The 19,998-nt window shown below is 42.5% G+C and overlaps 1 protein-coding gene across 2 annotated transcripts in view; it reads left to right on the top strand.

Annotated features, from left to right (window-relative positions):
- The window catches only part of serpinh2 (serine (or cysteine) peptidase inhibitor, clade H, member 2), a 62,278-nt gene that overhangs the window by 18,871 nt on the left and 23,409 nt on the right, over positions 1-19,998 (top strand). Inside the window, exon 2 of one of the 2 annotated variants that reach the window (XM_035149600.2) lies at positions 17,810-17,931. In XM_035149600.2, the coding sequence (XP_035005491.2) occupies positions 17,861-17,931 (71 nt within the window). In that variant the 5' untranslated portion in view covers positions 17,810-17,860. The remainder of the gene's footprint in view (positions 1-17,809; positions 17,932-19,998) is intronic. The other variant, XM_035149588.2, reaches the window with a different exon arrangement.

The following is a 19,998-nucleotide window of genomic DNA, read 5'->3' as shown; positions in this document are numbered from 1 at the left end:
CTCGATACACTGATCGGTATAAAAAAAAATCCTACATTACACTGAATATTGCAGCGTGCTGAAGCAATCGCATAATACTCTGAGATGTATTTCCCCATATTGGGGGGAAAAAACAATCTTCACAAGGGAATAACTAGTTCTCATAAGGAAAGAAGGTGTTTATTACAGATATGCAAGGAGAAAAATGGATTTACAACAGCCACGGCTGATTCTGTGTGCTAATTCGTCTCGCTGTGTTAGCGTATAAGGCATTCCCACACATTCTGTGACACAAATATCCTACTCCTCCTGATGGGTATTGATGTACACTGCGCACTTTAAAAATAGCAACCCTTCACATCCCAGTCAGAGTTCATGAGCTCGACACATGAAGATGCATGGCTGACAAAAAGCTGAGATAAAGATAGTGTCACAGAGAATTATCAAAGGCAGAAAGAAGTGCATGCCTTTTGATTAAAATGTGTATATGTGTGGTATGACCTGTCAGAAAGTTGCCAAGCTTTCCATGTTGTGAGCCTGTAGAGGGAGGTGCCGCGGGGTTTCAGGGTTGAAATGGGCAGTTCATGGATTTTCTTAAATATCAAATTTTCTCTTTGACCTTTATTTATGCTGATAGTTTTCACTTTATCTGCTGAGGTTTTGAGATGTACACCTCCGAGATTTCTGACTGCACCCCCATTACAAAAGAAGTGACTTTTTATCAATGAAACAGGGCATGCAAAAAAAATAAAAACTCAGAAGCAACACAGAGAAGACTATTTTTGTTGGAACTACTTTCTGACTAGAAGAGCACTCAGTGAAGTGCGTACCTCCACTAACACTTAACAGTCTCTAAATTCACTAGGTCTGGATTTTTATTTGGCTCTGCACCGAATTGCACACGCTTATAAATTTCAGTCCCCTAAACATGCCCGATTTATTATAATGTATTCTCTGAGAAATCAATGAAAACGTTAAAGAAGCCCACTATGTCGAAATATTTTCTTCTCTGTAAACTTTGTGAAATAATATAAAAAACAATAAAGCCAGAGTAATGCACCCGACCTTATGCCTTTCACCTCTCCTGCTAGTTGTTCATCCAATCGCGCTGTATATCATCAGTCACAGGTCCGGAAAAATGATGATATTGTGGATGAGAACCACACGTCTCATCCAGCTCCATGTACATACACACATATGTTGCATTAGTTCAAAATGGGTTAAAGAAAGTGAAAAAAACTAAAATGTCTTGAATCTGCCCCCTCATCCAAATTTGAATGGGTACCTCTTTGGGTCATACCACATCCCTCCACAAAAATTTCATGAAAAATCAGTTGAGTGCTTTTTAGCGTAATCTTGCTAACTATCTTACAAACAAATGCAGACAAAAACATAACCTCCCTGGCAGAGGTGATGAGGAAATTGTTCACTGTGGTCTGTGGGTGACAAAGACACTTTTCTGGAAAGCTGTGTTTTTTAAAAATGTCTTATTTTCAGAGCTGTAAAGCACTGCAAACACTATTTCAGTTTCCTTCATAGTGTTGGGGTGGAAGCAGACAGATTTTTCAAGCATGGCTTGATACAACTCAAGTTAAATGAGAAAATGTTTTCTTTCTTTTTTTTGTAATTTGGGTGAATCGACCCTTTAACTACAGGTCAGTTACTTTCTACTGACAAATCCACTGATTGTCGGCGTTGTTTTAAAGCTCAGGTGCCATGTGACAAATGACTGATTACACTCCTCTGATAAATTTGCTCCAACAAAGAGTTATCGAAACCTATCGCCTATAGAATAACACTGATTGGCAGACTTATTAAGAAGCTCAGGTGCGTGGCAGTAGTCAGCTTAATGAATGGGCCCGAGTGGTGTCAGATGCCCATCAGGGTACAATGGAGGGGGGTGACAGCGCTGGGCTGTCCCATCAGTCACAGTGCGGTAGGGGGTCAGAGGTGACCCTGGCACCCCATCTGGTTCAGAATTCACTGATAGGGGAGAGGAGGGGTGTGTGTGTGTGTGTGTGTGTGTGTGTGTGTGTGTGTGTGTGTGTGTGTGTGTGTGTGTGTGTGTGTGTGTGTGTGTGTGTGTGTGTGTGTGTGTGTGTGTGTGTGTGTGTGTGTGTGTGTGTAAGGGGTCAGGCACGCTTACTGCTGATAAAGATGGATACAGATATATGGGGCCTGATGCAAGCACATGAATGCGTACATGTTCATCGGCAGACACGCGAACACATGCTACATCTGTAGTGTGTAAGTGCAGGGGTCTACACACACACACACACACATATGATATTCTTTCCCAGAGGGGTAGGGTCAGGGGTGATCTGTCACACGATGCACTTTGATTGTAACAGATGAACGCACACACACACACACACACACTTCCACACACACAGTCTTGCGTCCCAGTGAGGCTGGCAGGGTCCTGACCTGCGTAACCAGGCTCGCCGACCAGGCAGGCATATGGGCCAGAAGCCTGGGGGCAGCGAGATAGACAAAGAGCTGATTGGCACTGTTAGAGGATAAACACACTTTGTTTACCCAGCTTTTAAGTCAGGAAATGAAGTGCACACACCTTTTTTTTTGTACAGCAAATTGTTTTTGTTTTTTGAAAGATAAGTTCTTTGCAATTACTATCAACCTTATGTTTGCGACACGCAATTATTGTTCTCTTAAAAAGAAAAAGTCAAGCATAACCTGATGCTGATATGAAAGTGTTTTTGTTTGTTCGGGCAGGAGCTGAGAGGAAGCAGGTGCTGGGGTTAGTTGGCATCGTGAGCTTGGACGAGGAAGGACATACACGGGTAGGCATGGCTGGGTCCAAATTAACATGGGTTGGCTCACCCGCTGCAAACTGTGTAATTTATATCCCACATCACTGAGTCTAATTCCTTTGTACTTATTTTATGTATAGCCATTTTGTTTTTGCCGTGGGGTGCTTAAATTGGCAGATGGCTTAAAACAATCTATGCAAGGCACGAGCCCCTGCTTCTGTCTGTGTCGCTCCCGTAAAGATGCATAATGCACACAAACATACAGCAGTGCAGGAGCAGTTGTAGCCGTTTTAATGCCTGTTGTGTCTTGCTGGATATGTCACACCTCAAAAAGTTAAAGAAATAATGTCGTAAAACAACCAGTCCTGGAAAGACCCCTGCTGGTGTTTTATGGCTCTTTATGATCCCAAAAATTTGCCTAGACTGAGAAAGACCTGTGACTAATTTCCCCAGACTGTGATGCAAACTGTCTACCCTTTAAAGGAATAGTGTGACATTCTGGAAAATGTGCTTATTTGTTTTCTTACTGAGAGTTAGATGAAGAGACTGATGCCATCATCATGTCAGCAAACTAAATACGAAAATATGAATCTTTTCATTGTGAAAAAATGAAGCCAAAATATCCTGCACAAGGATCATTTGGAGAGTCCATCAATCACAAGTCAGTCTCAGCTGTTAATGGTGATTTCTCACCCAATTTGTAGCATCAAATAACCGATTAAAACGAACTTTAGCTTAAGAAATATCACCTCAACATACATCAGTGTAATAAGAACTACTAGAATTTATTCAACAGCTACTTTGACTTTTTAAGTCGGTCCTTGTTCCATCAACTAACATAGAAAAGGTGGGGTTTATGAACTTCAGTCTTTGCTGCATAGACGGGAAACCAACTTGCCTGGCTCTTGATATCTGGTATCTGCCTAACAGCACCTCTAACCATGACCATAGTCACCCCGAGCTGTTTGAACCACCAGCACAGGTCGCTGGTTGAGAGTCGGTGCAGAAGCAACCATGTCTGAGGAGCACATTGGTCCCAGGTGACTGTCTCAGTCTGCAATTCGACCAGTGTGTGGGTGTGTGAGACCGCTGAGAGGCCAGAGAGGACGGGGGACATGTCTGTATGGCAGAGGGTGGGGGTTTAGGGGTTTAGTTTTAGCATAGATTTGACCGGTGGTGGTGGGGGACACCCTCCTTTTAATTGGAGTGTTGACTTTTTCAAACGGTGGACTTGGCCCTGCAAGGCCCAAGATGGTTTGAAGCACTGGACGGCGTTATGAGCCATGTTCAACCCATAAAAGTAGATTTTTTTTTTTTTTATAAATTGGGTATTAAAATGTGATATTTAAACCATGTATTTCATCAAAGAACAGTCACAATGTAGTTTACAGCTTATAAAACATTTAACACAACTGTTTCATATTTACAAGTTGTGGTTTTATGGGATCTGACTCTGTGAGAAACAATGTAACCAGGTTACTGTGGCGACTGTCTTTTTAAGCATCCGTCATAGATCACAGAAACATTCAGGACGGCGAGTTGTTGTGTTTGATTCGATGACTAAAAATGTGATTTGCATCGGCTGTTATGAGAGAGTTCATGATTGCGCTACAAGAGCACATTTGCATTTACACAAACCTGTGAGTCTTGGCAATAAAATATAAACAGACTGTGAATTGAGCTTTGTCACCAGAAGTTATATGATCTTGGCCTTCAAGACTACAAATTTGTTACGTTATAAAGAGTGAAAGACATTCGATCTGAGTTGTGTTATAGGAAGCGTAGTGCCTTTAGCGAGGCCAGACGATTGTTGGCCTCCGTGGTTGAGCCTTAACATTTTGAAGGGCAGAACCAATCTTCACACCCAATGTACAACAGGCCGCGTCGCTGTAGAGTTCATTTTATCTGCTTTCATTTCATCGGCATTCCCAAGTGTCTCTTGCTTGGATTGTTTTTAGGAAACCGAACCGGTCTGCATTCCCCTGATCGATTCTACATCAGCAACCTTCACCTGTGATCTTTCCTGTCTTATCAATAGAGATTAGCCTTCCCCTGCTATTTACCATCTATCACTCCATCTATTCTCTTTCTCCCACACAAACACCTGCAGAGACACACGCACACACACACTTATCGCCACTCGTGATACACACACAGTCGATCAGCTTGAGTTGAAATCTCTTCACTCCCCATTTACTCCTGAGTCCATGTGTATGCATGCATACAGACAGACGCACACACATATACACACAGACCTGTGAAATGTGCACAGGAACAAATCACCAGCTGCCAGCGTTAAATGAAGATATAACCACTCCTGGCCGCCATGTACCTTCACCAGTGCCACTTAATCCTGCCATAGGATCTAATGTGGATGGACACTCAGTGATAGAGAGGGACATGCACTAACAAACACATCCACTCAGACTAACAGTGATTGACACAAGCCTGCACAAAAGTCTCTCTTTCTTTTACACACCGTCACCCACACACACCTTAACAGGCATACATGCAGAAACATACAAGCACGAGAACACACACAAGCACACAGACACACACAAACGAAGACGCACAAGAATATGGTTATGTAAATTCCACTCAAAACCTCAATTGTCAACAAGATTCATCCTCTGGGGACCATAAACAAAATTGTTTTAGTCAATCCGTCCAATAAGTCTTGTGATGGATCAGTGTGGACTAAAGTTTTGGACTGACAGTCAAACGTTGTCAAGCCGAAAGCTATGCCGCTAGCATGGCTTAAAAAAAACGCACATGGACCCTTCTGTCCAATATCTCTCTCTCTCTCTCTCTCTCTCTCTCTCTCTCTCTCTCTCTCTCCTCCTCCCTCTGTCAACCTCCTTTGTTCCCGTCCTCCCTCTGTCGGGGTCTGTCACCATTGCCTCCATCTGCTGAGAGCAGTGATCATCGTTAATGACAGGCGGGCTTTAATTAGCCCACAGTAAACAATTAACACAACAGCAAAAAAAATTTCAATGCAAATCACATCCCTCAATGACAAAGTGCTCCAACAATATCAATGAATATATTTGCCTGTAATTAGAAATACCTTCTATGTCATTTCTGCGTGTGTGTGTGTGTGTGTGTGTGTGTGTGTGTGTGTGTGTGTGTGTGTGTGTGTGTGTGTGTGTGTGTGTGTGTGTGTGTGTGTGTGTGTGTGTGTGTGTGTGTGTGTGTGTGTGTGTGTGTGTGTGTGTGTGTGCCTGCAAATGGTTGTATATAAGTCGTGTCTTAATAAATTCCTTTAAAACTGTTTTCCTTTCCACTCTGCTGGCCTTTTGTGTGTCTCGCTCATTAATGCTCATAGAATTGCTATTTCAGTAATTGAAAGCAAAGCCACGGAAACTACAATCAAATGAGGCTGAATGGGCTGCAGATGAATAGGGAAATAGGATCCAGTGAAATGGCCTCCTCCGCACGTCTATCTCTCTTTACTTGACACGTTTTTAAAACATCCTGTTTATTCCTTTTCAATGTAAGGGAGATCAGGATCTGCACGGGATCAAATAGACGTGACAGTTCATGACGGAGTGCTGAGAGCTACAGTGTGGCAGACTGCCAAGAATAGCACACAATGACACCGGTTGCATTGTATACAAAAAGTGCTTCCAGCCGCGAGTCGCATTGTTAGGAACAGGACAAAGAATTAGAGGCAGAAGGAATTAAGTCGTATTAGTCCATCTGCCATTTATGGGTTGTCAGACTCCAGAGAGCATCTTCTCTCTGTTGGTGATTTGGTATGGCGAGCCTCTCCATATGCATCACACTCCCCAGATCCCTCAGTCACAGATGAAATACTCAACGCCGTCATCCCAACAGTGTAAAAAGATGTCTGGCGAACAAATTACTAGCGGACAAATGGCATCGATCCTTGAATGCATTGGCTGGGTGTTAATAGCCACAGAGTAAATAATAGGTCTTGGCACAATCTCCGCTAAAGGCTATTTGTTCGTAACTGATCAAAGTTTCCACTCGGGATGAAACTGCAGTGGTGTTTCTTCACATGCAGGCTTGCTTTAAACAAGTAGGCTTCAGTAAATGGTACGGAGGGAAAATGTTGCTGTTGACGCAATAAATAATTTGTCATCTCTGGCAGCGATGATGTGCGCTTTACTGCGAGTGACCTGAAATGCCTTCTCGGCTGTAACAACCTCCCCGCTGATATGTTGCCAGCCAGGCGACAGCAGAAATGTCGTTTCCAGCGAATGCGGCTGTACTTATCTGGGTCAATCGCGAACAAATATGTCACCTTGTTTTGACCTGTAATTGTTGAGCCGAAAAAAAAAAAGAAATGAAGTAACTTAACAAACAGAAAAACACAAAGTCTGGTATTTATTGTGAGGGGGGGGGGAAATGTGCATACCTTCACGCTTGCTTTGCACCATGTGTTACTCTTCATTTGAATGGTTTCATTACATCATGGCTTTCAGCAGCAGTGACATTCATGGTTGTATGAAAAAACATCTCTTTCCACGGGCTTTACAGTATTTCAGCATGTGTAAATCATTTGAAATGGTCACCCACCCCAAATATCCAGTATTGTGGGAATCAGAAAACCATAAATTTGACCCACTTATGTCATTAGTTTTATTAGTGGGCTGTAATGGGACTCAACACACAATATACCGACACATATGGCTGTGCGTAACACCATTGACATTGCCAGTGCCAGATCAGGAACAGAATGGGTCTGGGTTATGTTCAAACAAGATTAAACAAGGGAGTGTCGACATTAATCTATGAATAATTTGGGGAATGGGTGTTTGGCCCGCGTACACGCAGACACTCTCCCAATGAGTCAGATGTATAAATCTGCCGTGACGATTTCAGCTTTTGTGCATGTGCAGATGTTTGGTGTTTGAAGCATCTGGTCCCAGACAAAAGAACAGTAGTGAGGTGCGTCATTTAGCAGATCTAAAAGGCTCGAATGCGATACGAGCAAATAAATACACCGATGAAGTCTGAAATGTTCAAAATGAAGTCCATTTTAATATGAAGAGGTGTATAATGTTCCATTTTGAGCCAAACCTCTGTTGTGTGGAAACCCCGAGCCTCCAAATGGATTTCACATTGTCAAAATTACCACTTTGATTTTAGCTCATATTGACTCCATCCCTGTAAGGGCTGAAATCACTCTCCCCTTCTCTCTCTCTCCCTCCTCCTATTTATTCCACATTGTCACGGCATCTCCATTTTGGCCCTGTTCTCCCATTTTTATTCCCACCCCTCTCTCTCTCTCCTCTGTCTCCCCTTCTCTCTTTCCCCATTCTCTGGAGTAATTGCATTGATAGTGAACAGTGCTGCTAATTAATTATGCAACAGCCGAAAATTGAGGTGAGAACGAGGGATGAGAGGAGGAGAGATGAGGTTTGTGCCAAATGGTCTACAGTAGAGAGGAGAGACGGAGAGAGAGAGCGAGAGTATGAAGTACTTTGAGGGGGGGGGGAAAGCCAGATGGGAAGCAGAACAAAGGAAAAGCACAAGAAAATGAGGAAAGGAGGAAGATGAGAGGCGAAGAACGTAACAGCTGAGAGGTTGTGTTTGTAACAAGGATCTGTCAAAATGTGAAGATCAACTGTGCGGCGGCAAAATCATGGCTCTCCTACAGAGGAAGATCACAAGCACGGATGCAAACACTGGAGGAAAAGTCAAAGGGAAACATCAGCTCTCCCCGCTATTCTCTGGTGAGAGGCACAGATGTGTTTCTCATACTTAACATATGTCCCTTTACTCCCCAGAGAAAATCCTGTGGGACCGCGAGATCTGATGAACTCGGCGGGGTCGCTCGAAAAAGCACTGACGCTGATCTAAAATATATTGCAAAGAAAATGAAGGCTGAGATAAGACTTGTCTTTTATGAAGAATCTTTTTTTTTTTATTCCCCCGCTCAAATGATTAGCAGAGGTGCTCGTGGCTTAGCTGCAATTTCCACCATAGCATGTGGTGGTTTAGCTATTAAACCGACTCATTAATTTATACAGCCCTAGCAGCAGAAATAGGCTTTTATATTAATTAACTGTTTCACTTACTACCACTCACACCGAAGACAAATGCATTTATAATCTAAAAGAAAGGGTTAACGTTAGAAATATTAACAATGTTAATAAGATGTTTTAAAATATGCAATAAAATGAACATTGTCTTTTGTATTTCAATACACATTCACATTTATTGAAAGGTTTTTTCTAGAATAACATGTTCTTTCAGTAATTATTTAATTTTTTTTCATTATGCAACTTCAGTATATTTGGCAAAACACTCTATAGTCTGACAGACACTGTAAAAATTCAGTCTTGTTTTATTTTCCATTTGGGCTTCTGGCCAGATTTCCTCCAGCTTAGTTTGAAGATTTCTGATTAGTTGCCCGGACAATGAATGACAACAATGAATCAGGTGACTCTCTGGCTTGTCCGAACTTTGGATCGTGTGTTCTGTTGTTCCACATTTATCCGTTATCTGTACTTTGCTTAAATAGATTTGCATTTTTTTACAGTGTGCGCTACATATTCAAACTGTTGCATTATTAAAAGTAATTAATAGCGAGAGTGGAGTCGGTCCACTGATCCAATCAGAGTGGACAGGTATCAGTAGAACCTGCCTCCTTCAATGAGAGCAAAGCCCCATGCAGCAAAACAATATTTTGGTGATGGGGGAACACGTCAGGTCATCTTATCTTGTCCGGTCCTTAGAAGTGCAGTGACGTGCTGGACCTGTGGCTCTGAAAGGACAGTTTAAATGTGAAGTGTGAGTTTAACACAAAGTAAAATATCAATAGATTTATTTTCTCTTATTTTGCTGCTTTTGGGTGTTTCATATGGTCTTCATCAGCACGGGGGGGGGCTCAGTTATCATGAAACTGCAGATGTTGAAAATCCATATTAGCTGGTTGTATGACAGCTAGGACTGTTACTTTTGAATAAATAAAACAAAGACCTACGAGGCAGGCCTTGCTCTACAGCAGGTTGCGTATTTGAAATGCTAAAATGTGACAGCCTTAATGACAAGTGAGCAAACAGCATCTACTCCCGGAGATGGCGGGATACAGTCAGGTGCTTAGAAATGAGCCATTAAGTGAACCTTGAGATTGTTTTCTCAACTGCTGCTTCCAAGGTCAAGAATGAGCTGTCAAGCTCGGCGTCAGTATAACAATATAATTGGCATTTACCTCGTCTTTTTTCAACCAGTGGCGGCTCGGCTGTAGCTAAATAATTTCCACTGTAGTGTAGCTTTGCCACATTTTAGTGTAGCCACCATTAGAAGGAGTTTTCATAAAATCATAAAACCACAATTTTTTTTGCATTAATTCGAGTTGAAGTTGAACTGAGTCACCTAATGCACATCCCCATTCTGTAATCCCTTACTGAGTGTTATTGAAAAAGTTCCATATCACTGTCTCCCATAAGTCATGTATAACTATTCTCAAATAGAGTAGGAGCTCTTTAACCTATAAACCCAAACTATAACCTGCTGAGTCCATTCTGAGTGAAATATCCTGAAGTGGAATCAACCTCTTGTCTCTTCTTGACCCCATAGCGTCACACCTTCTCTGCTTTTCAATATTTTATCAATCAGAAATAATATCCAGTATTGTCACCCGGACATCAATATTCCACACGCCCGTCTCTCTTCTTTCGCTCTTTCACTTTCTCCCACTTCACGCCCCACCTTCGTCCTTGCCGCAGACTTCCTCCTCCACATTTCCTGCCAGCCTCCCCCCCTTCTCCCCCCCACTGTCTTCTTCATCTCTGCTGCCCTCTCCAGCTCGAGTGCTGGCTCGACTAATTAAAAGCCTTAATCAGGATTCATAATTAGGTCTAATCAGTTCCTTGTACATCAATCCCTTGCATTCTCCCCCCACTTCGCTGGTGGTGAAGGCCGAGACGCTTATGAAATAATTCAGGCAACTTAATGCGTCCAAATCTGGAGCTGGTAGCAGGGCTCCAGTGAAAAGGAAAGAGGGAGGAACGTGATTAGGACCAGGCGGCTGATTGCTTCCCCTTCCTCCCTCCCTTCCTCCCTCCCTCGCCCTCTGGTTCCCTACTTCACACATTCAGATTTGTTCTCTCATTCCCCCCCCCCCTCCTTTCTATCTCCGCTCTACTTCTGTGTGTGTGTGTGTGTGGTGCCTTCATGACAAGACAGTGGGGTAATAAAGCAGACAGCCTCCCAGATTACAGCTCCCTCCTCTGCACCTCCACCGCATCCACCTGCTTCATTACAGCTGAGGCCACAGCGCACTAAACCCTGCAACAGCCCCGCCGCTCTTTACTGCCTTCTGTCCACCTGAGCTCTCATCTGTTCGGATTAACACCCCAACACAATGCAGCGCAGCAACAGAAAATAATTACACTGTTCATTATGCAAAAAAAAGGAGCCGGCAAGGCTAAGACCACAGCCTCCGCTTTATTACCACGTCTCTGTGCCGCTCTCATCGCTTCTGCAAAGGAGGAGTGCGATCCCAAGGAGCTGCTCCTTTTGAATATCACTGGTGTGTATCATCCCAGCTCATAAGAGTCCTGACTGTGCAGAACGTTTCTCTTGTGCCGCTGTGTCAGCCTCCCGCCGTCTGAATAAGAAATTGTTGAGGAAAAGTCAAAAAAATATTCAAATGGCGTTCACAAAGACAACAGCAAACAGTCGGAGTCGGGGGGAGAAGAAAGAAGCAGCGTACAAGGATTCCAGTGTGGCACTTGTTCTGCCCTCTTTGTCGTAAAAACCAGACCTTTTACAAAATATGCACCAGCTGCCCAGGTACGTGCTCATGCTGCCCTACGCGCATGTAACAGCAATTATGATGGCAATGATTTTCCAGCCGGCCATACGGACATTTGTCAAATTCACGACATGCATTGTTCTGCGCGAGCAATTAGGCTTATCATGGAGTGGTTACCTTGACGACCATTAAGCCAGCTATAGTGCAACAGGATGGGGGCTATCAAGGGCAAAGAAAAGCCTGAACTGGTGTCGTATTTGGAAAAGTTTGCCTCTTGATCAGAGAGTCTGTGTCTGCACACATGTCTATAAACCCAGGCTTCAGATAATCGACGATAAAGAATGAAAATTACAGCTTGTCAAAAACACGTAAGGTTATAATTCATTTTAATTGAACATGAACCATAAAAATCGATTTTATTTTCTCTTATTTTGTTAGAAAGTCAGAACTAGAGCCTGACCGATATGAATTTTTTGGGGGGGGGCGATAGACAGGCTGAAAAAACAGTGGCAATGACTCCTAGATTGACGTTATTATGATGGCTTATTACTGCCATAATGAAAAGAACTCAATCTGACATTTTGAGAATAAGGCTGTAATTTTACAAGACCAAAGTCATAATTTAAAGAGAAAAGAAATCGACGTATTTCAACCAAAAGAGGAAAAAAAAGGGGAAATAGGAAATCAGCAGCAACGAGGACCCGTGCTCGCCGGAGATTAACTCCTTCTTTTCACTTCTTGAGAAACTACGAAAGCTTTACAGTCCTCCTCCACTGAAGAGGCCATTGGCACAAGTCTGTGTGGTTCTTTCCTCAGAATACACACAGTCCTGATACTTCTTATAAGGTGCTGATGAGCCACAACAATAATTTTTTTGTGATTTATTAAACCTGAAGTATAATTTAACAAGATGCTTTATATTCCTCATTTTAACACAGGTAACAGGCTGATCTTCATATATTCCCCCTCGAACACGACACATAGCCTAAAATTACGACTTTATCCTCGCAATATTATGACTCACAAAAGACAGAAGCTTCTGGAAGGGGCAAAGAAGTTGTGTACAACAACATTTGCAGAAGTAACGGGAAACACAACACTCGGTGAAGATAACATCAACCGTCTGTTCAACACCGGTCGAATACTGGTCACGAGAATTGACCCGGGAGGAAGTCAAGGTCATCGACCAGCAGAGGGTGGACAAGCTGTGCAAATATCAAGGAGGCTGAAACCATCCTTGAACCAAGATAAGGGTCACCCTCAGCCCCCTCTGTACCGCCACCATTTTATTTATCACGTGACCACATGGACGGATAGGATCTTGCTTTAATCACCCCGATACATACTGGTCATTAAAAATCCCTCATGAACGTGCTTCAAACGCAAGAGAGGATGAACATGATCCACAGTCCTTCCTCTTTGCAGAAATACATTACAAAGGTCAGGTGAAGCGAATACAAGAGAATGTAGCCGTCTTGGTGAGTCAGTCTTCGTAGCTTCAGGAATATTTTTACTGGGAAGGAGGAGTGTGGAGTTTGAGTTTCAATGTACGTACTATATTGTGTGTGTGTGTGTGTGTGTGTGTGTGTGTGTGTGTGTGTGTGTGTGTGTGTGTGTGTGTGTGTGTGTGTGTGTGTGTGTGTGTGTGTCTCAGCTCTATACACTTGATGAAAACCATTATTTGGCCCGGACAAGTCCAAAATCCACCTCTTTTTATTTAGATTTTTAATATATAAACTTTGTCTTTGGCACGAGTTGAAAGTGTTTCCAGTTACTTCTCTCTATGTTATATTTTCTTTGAAATAACATTGATCCACCACATTTTGTCACGGTTGTTAAATACACATTACTTCACAGATGAGGAATTTAAAAATGTAAAATATAAAGTAAGTTCCTATGCTTGCGAAGGCTAATTCGTAAACTCCCTTTGTGACGGTCATAATGTTCAGTTTTGTTGATGGTGTTTCAGGGAGGGGTAGTGGTTAGTGTTGCTGTTATTGTACTAACACACATTTCTGTTATTTTGTCGTTTATTATCCATGACGGTTGGCTAAGTGACAGAGACAGCTCTCTGTATAATGCACATGAAAGGAGGATTTACTGCAGGACCCTTGTGTTCGACGGCATTAGTTTTAGCTAGGTGGACTTAATAACCTGGCAATGGAGTGTAAAGTAGTTACATTTAGTTCCACCTTCACTGTCTAGCGTTAAAATGCTGCTTACATTTTAATTAACGGATAATTGAATACCCTGAAAGGGGCCGCTCTTCAGAATAAGCACTTATTATACAGAATTAAATTATCTTGAAAATACATCTATGCTTTTACTCCGGTTTTAAATGCAGGAGTTAAACTTGCAATGGAGTGTTTTTTTGCATCGAGTTATTACTTTTTCTGAAAGGATCTGGATTTGTTTTCCCCCCCTCACCGCTGTTCGATGCTTTTATTAAGAAAATGAAAAACAGAACTTAGAAATTAGAACTGGATGGGGAACAATGTAGGGCCACTCCCGGCAAAAGAAATGAATCAGACCTCATCAGGTAGTCCTCGTGACATCTGTTAACGCTCGGTTGAACAAAGGCATTCAGAAACAAAAAAAGAATGTTTTTTTGCACACAGATTTAATAACTGCTCTTCCTAGAATTCTTAATCATTAATATATGGTTTTGAAATTATGAGTAATGCCGTAATCAATTGAGACAATGGTAGAGATGATAGCCTCCACCTTATGCCATTATTTTTTTAGCACTTCTAATTAATGTCTGTATTGTGATGAAGAGTTGATGTGACAGTTAGCAGTGGCAGATCTAGGATTATCTCTTAATCAGGGGCTGTAATTTAAACAGAGGGGCCAATTATAAGTCCAACATCTATACACAATTCCTGACGCAGTAAGATGCACATTTAAGCCATTCCTTGTTTACTGTTAGCTCTTTAGCTTTGATTCAAAGCCACGTCATCGAATGCATATTTTTTAAGTGCTTCTTGTTCAAATGCATTGTGTGCTCCTAGCTTAGAAAATAAAAATTCTTAATAAATTGTAGCATTTATATTTAGTATTGAAAGTAAATTACTTTTTTTTTTTTTTTCAAACAATACCGACAGGACAGGGTCACTTCAGGCCAGTGTCCCCCCCGGGCCCCACACCTAGATCCGCCCCTGACAGGAGGCCTTTTTCATAAACCGATTCATTATAGGTGTCAAAATAAATGTCATTGATGTTTAAATGTTACACATGGCTCCAGTAATCCTGCGATATTCATCTTATCAGTCCCCAGAAGAAGATATGGTATCGGTTTGACCTACAGCATAATGCATATAGGGTTTGGTGTTGAATTTGTCTCCGTGGAAATCTTCAAATGTTGTGATGTGGAGGACGTTGCCCTCTTTTGAAAATCCTGCGCCCGAGTCTGTTGTTGCTCATCGCAGCAGGAGAGGAGACACGAGCTGAATCTGCAGATCAGCATGAAAACACAGCGCAATTCAACAGTTTAAAAATTCAAATGTGCTTTTAATAAATGCATGAGGGCTGCACCTGTGGCCGCTTTGGAATTACACTGAAGTAATATTTACAAGCCTCTCAGCGTTTATCTTTTGCCTTCACACTGAGACAAAGGTAATTTTGATGAATTTCAGACCCAATACACACACGCACACTTTGACTAAATGCCATTCAATTCTCCTTCCTTTTTTAATGATGTTTGTGATGCTTTAGAGTAAGTGAACCCAAGTGAGACTATAAAGTAAAGGTCAGAGCTGAACAGAGGCTGGTGAAGTGCAAATGAAGGGTCAAAAGTATTTGTGTGTATGTCATCGTGTGTGTGTGTGTGTGTGTACACTTGTTTTTGTTGACTCTTTAAGCTACTTTCATATGACTACTTTTTTGTTTTAAAACACATCAACTCTGCTACATTCCCAGTGCGCGTGAGTGGTCACGTGGTGCGTTTCCAGGCGTGCTGGTATGGAAAGGGATTTTTTACTGAGGTCAGGGATAAGGTTTTGGATCAGCTGTCCACAATGAAAGGAAGTGAATGCAAAGTGTGTGTGTGTGTGTGTGTCGCTAGAATCCACAAAAAATACTTTGAGTTTGAATCCTGATTATGATTTGTAAGTCATGTGGGAGTCTGCAAGGTGGTCTCAAAGCCTCATGATGTGACACACACACACACACACACACACACCCACACACACAGTCTGTAGCTGTCTGAGCAGTCATTTCCAGGGGTATTAGAGGCCCTATAACATGGTGGGCCATTAACAGCAGAATAATATCACAAGTTGACCCTTGACATTCACAGCAGCTTATATCTCCTTGCTGATAGATGCAGGCCCTGTGTATAGCCGTCTGTACTGGAAGTGAACTGACACGGAGGGGGAGGAGGGCAAAAATCCCTCCATCTTAAGCCGCGCCGCAGCGAATAGCAGAGCAGCTTAGAGGAGGTGGGGGTCGCGGGTTGGAAAGGGAGCGAGAGACAGAGACGCTTTGATACAAACTGCGGAGAGAGAGCGAGTGATGATGGGATAATGAGAATGGAGAGCGATTTTTTTTTTTTTCTTTTTTCCCCACCTCGTTTACAAGGTTGCAGTTACACCCCCACTCCGATCTCAACCCCCGTCGCCCCAAACCGAGCATGACAGTTCTGCATTCAACCACATGACATCACCTGTTGATTTAGTAGCTCAGCCAAGGTGATATATTACACCTCTCATTCTCTTTTGTTCCCTTTGTTTATGCTTTTTTTTTTTTATTACTGCCTGTGCATGCCAGTCATCTCCTCTTTCATTCCTGTGACATTACTCATCTGCTCTTCTCTCCTTTTTTGCACGTTGCTTACCAGAATTTCCCCCGTTTTTTTGAAGGTGTCTTTATTTGTGTTCCTGTCATTCTCCCACGTCTCACGCAACCACGTCTCACGAGGCTGAGTGATTAATAAAGTGGTGACGCTGTTCATTTGAATCTCTCACTCCTGTGCCCTCGCATTGTGACCTTTTACCATCTCCACTCCTGCCTTGCTTCTCTTTCCCACATTAGTTTGGTTTCCTCCCTCCCTGTTGGTTTGCCCTTGAGCGTCAGCGGAATCCGTTTCCCATGAGGCTGAGTGGCAGCCTGACCGACAGTCTACCCCTTCCTAACTTCATCTCATCCGTCCCCCTGACTTTTCCACCAATTTCCCCTCCATACATCCCACCCCCCGACACACCAGATGAGTCAATGCCCACCTGCCCCACAGCCATGATCTATCAGTCAATCTGAATCACACACACACACACACACACAATGGAGCTTTGTGTGTGCTCCATGGGACATACGCGTACAGTAACTGCTGTGAAGGACTAAAATGACAGCTTCAGCCCTCAGGGAGAGGCTGAACTTCTCCGTGCACGTGTGTGTACGTGTGCGCGCACATGCTCAAGGGTGTCCATGTACATGTAAATGCAGTTATCTCTATAAATATGTATGGTAATGCACGGGTGGAGGCTGTGAATAAAACATGGGAACAGGTGATGGTTGCTCTACCGTACTCTTTATGGATGTTAATCTCTGAGGCTGGGATTGTGAGGACTTCACAATATCCTGTTCAAATGCCACTGCAATCTCAGATTCAACTAAAGTGATTATGCACTATATGTCTTTTTCTTATGAGGAGTTCCATTACAATAAGAATAAGTGTATGCATATTCTGACTGTATAAGGGAGAGATGAATACATTCCACAGTTTACAGTAATTTAACCAAGCACCATAAAAGGTTTTGCAATAAAGTTTCACTGTAATTAAAGGGCATGCATAAGACTTTAAAACTTTGCTTTATATGCTACCCAGCTATTTATGGTTCTGGAAACCACTCCTTTTGATAGACTTGTGTTTTTTGGTTGAAGCCCGTAAACTCTTTTGCCCCAGTTATGAAAAAACATGATTTACATTTAGATAATATTATCTAACTTGAATATCGTGGGTAAATAAAGACGTATTATATTATCATATTACTGTAACAAAGCTGGGGAATAGACTTTATCTCAACTTACTAGCAAGCTGATAGTAGAATTGATTGTCAAAAGACTTGAAATGACCTATAATTAATGATTATAATAACTAAATGCCTGATGAGTAAAGAATACCCGAGAAAATCTCTTTAAATAATAGAAAATTAAGACTTGTTTTATATGAGATATGTGTATACCCTTAGGAAGTGAATACCCCATTGATAATGTATGCTAATCACTCTTCTGACTGATCATTTCCAGTGGGACATTTGAGGGTTTTAGCATTTAGCTCAGTCGCAGATAATATGCTGATGTTTTCACCCCGGTCCATACCTTTGTTTTTCAGCAGAATTTTGTAAAAGCGACCGAACAGATTTCCCAGAAGCTTGGTCGAAGGATGAGTCATGGGCCACAAAAGAACTCCGGACAAAGAGGTGGATCCAGGAATTTTCTTTTCAACAATTCAAGGTGAGGTGCTTTGTTGGTTGTTGTTTTTTTTGTTTTTTTGACATTTAAACAGATTTCCCAGGGATTCATTCATTGATCTTGATGAAAAAAGAAATCTATGAGTGTGTGCCATTTGGTGCAGATCCAAAAAAGTTTCATAAAGGGACTGTGGGGCCTTGGCGGAGGTATACACTCTATTAAATGCCATTCTATTTCCTCATTATTTCTGTGACTTAATGATGTCCAAGGATTTCCTATAGGGAACCAAACGGAAGCGATAACTTGCCAGGATTTGTGTAACAGTATTAACTTGTATACATCTATGAAGACACTATACAGAGTGATAACCATGAGTTTGTCCCATAGACATTTGACATAACCGTTTGAAAATAGAGAATTATACTAGATGCTGTATTTCTAGGCCCATTTGTCTTGATCAGGCACTTGGCTTTACATAAAGAAACCGCTGACCTTCATCAGCTTCTATCTATGTGGCCATTAATTCTCACAAACAATGACTCTTCATATTACCAAGCAAATATTGTCTGGTCTGGAGGCAAATAGAGACACACACATTTGTACACACAATTAGTACAAAAGGTATCTCTTACCAATGCAAAATACCAAAGGAACGTTCATGTTCAGTTTGCTTAATTATGATACAGTACTTTAAAATCCAGATCAGAAAGAGCTCCGGAAAAACAAAGACGTCCTGTAGTCTAGCGGATTGGGATGAGGGATGGCGGAAACCTCCCTGCGGACCCACATGAGATATAGTCTAATGAGTTGCCAGGGTTTGATACAGTTTCCCCAACCGCTCAACAGACTGACAGGGGTCTTACTAATGCATTCTGCTGTAGACACTTTACCAGCTTGCCTCCCTCCTTCCCTCGCCCCTCTTTCGGCCTCGTCTCCGTCTCTGTCTCTGTTCCAGCCTATCAGACATGACAGTACCAGCTGGCTGCTGGCAAACCCACAGCCAGAGGATACTGTTTAAGCTCTGTGTGAGTGTGTGTGTTGTGTGTGTGTGTGTGTGTGTGTTACCATATCCGTCTTTTGAAGGTGTGTGTAGTTCTTCTTCGTGTGTGTGTGTGTGTGTGTGTGTGTGTGTGTGTGTGTGTGTGTGTGTGTGTGTGTGTGTGTGTGTGTGTGTGTGTGTGTGTGTGTGTGTGTGTGTGTGTGTGTGTGTGGTGTACGTGGTTGCATGTTGAGGCACATTATATAGGAGTTTGTGTGGGTTCAGTGGGATGCGTCAAAAGGCGGACACGTTGATTTAATGTCATGCAGTCTGAGTGATCTGATTCACAGGTGTGTGGCGGTTACGTGGGGTGCGGTTGGAGAGCAATATTTAATTCCTATAAAGATAGTTGTCAACACTTGCTTGAAGCAGCTGTGTACTCTGCGGGCGCTGAGCATTTGTTTTTTTTGTCTGACTCACTGAACACATTAAAAGCCGCTTATTTGCATTTCTTGCCGCGTAGAGAAGCGTACCTTCGCTTTCGTGCTCCTGTGCATTTCACAGAAGTTTATATATATTAATAATTTATAGAAATGTCTAATGGGGGGGAGGGTGAGACCACCTATTTCTTCAACCCCCACCCCGTGGCAGTTCTGTACACTTTCACAGGGCTGCAGGAAACATTTAAAGCTTACTGGAAACATTTGGGGCGAGCAGCAGATGTGCCTGTGATTTTGGCACCGCTCGACGTGTTCACGCCGACCCCGGCCGCCAGTGCCCCTCCTCACCTTTCCCCCGCTGCCCCCTCTCTTTTCCCTCCATTGATTGAACACACATATTCCCTTCTTTTCCATCTGTCCGCCCATATACCTCCTGTTGCCGCGCAGAGTTTTGCCCTAGATTTCGAAGTGGGGGGAAAAAAACATCCCAGTCGGGGGACACTCATCCCCCACTCCCCAAATCCCATCCAAAATGTGTATTTTTAGATCTTCAGCAAAGAAGATGTAAACATCCCTTTTAGTTGTTCTGCTCTGATCAGAAATTAATGCTTTATATCTTTGCCCTTTTACTTTTGTTTGCCTTTATCGCTCTTCCTTTTCCTCGACTGATTATCAGTTGATTTTGATTGG

Source organism: Hippoglossus stenolepis, chromosome 23 (genome assembly GCF_022539355.2).
Source record: "Hippoglossus stenolepis isolate QCI-W04-F060 chromosome 23, HSTE1.2, whole genome shotgun sequence".
Classification (NCBI taxonomy): Eukaryota; Metazoa; Chordata; class Actinopteri; order Pleuronectiformes; family Pleuronectidae; genus Hippoglossus; species Hippoglossus stenolepis.
This window is presented reverse-complemented; position numbering and strand designations above follow the sequence as displayed.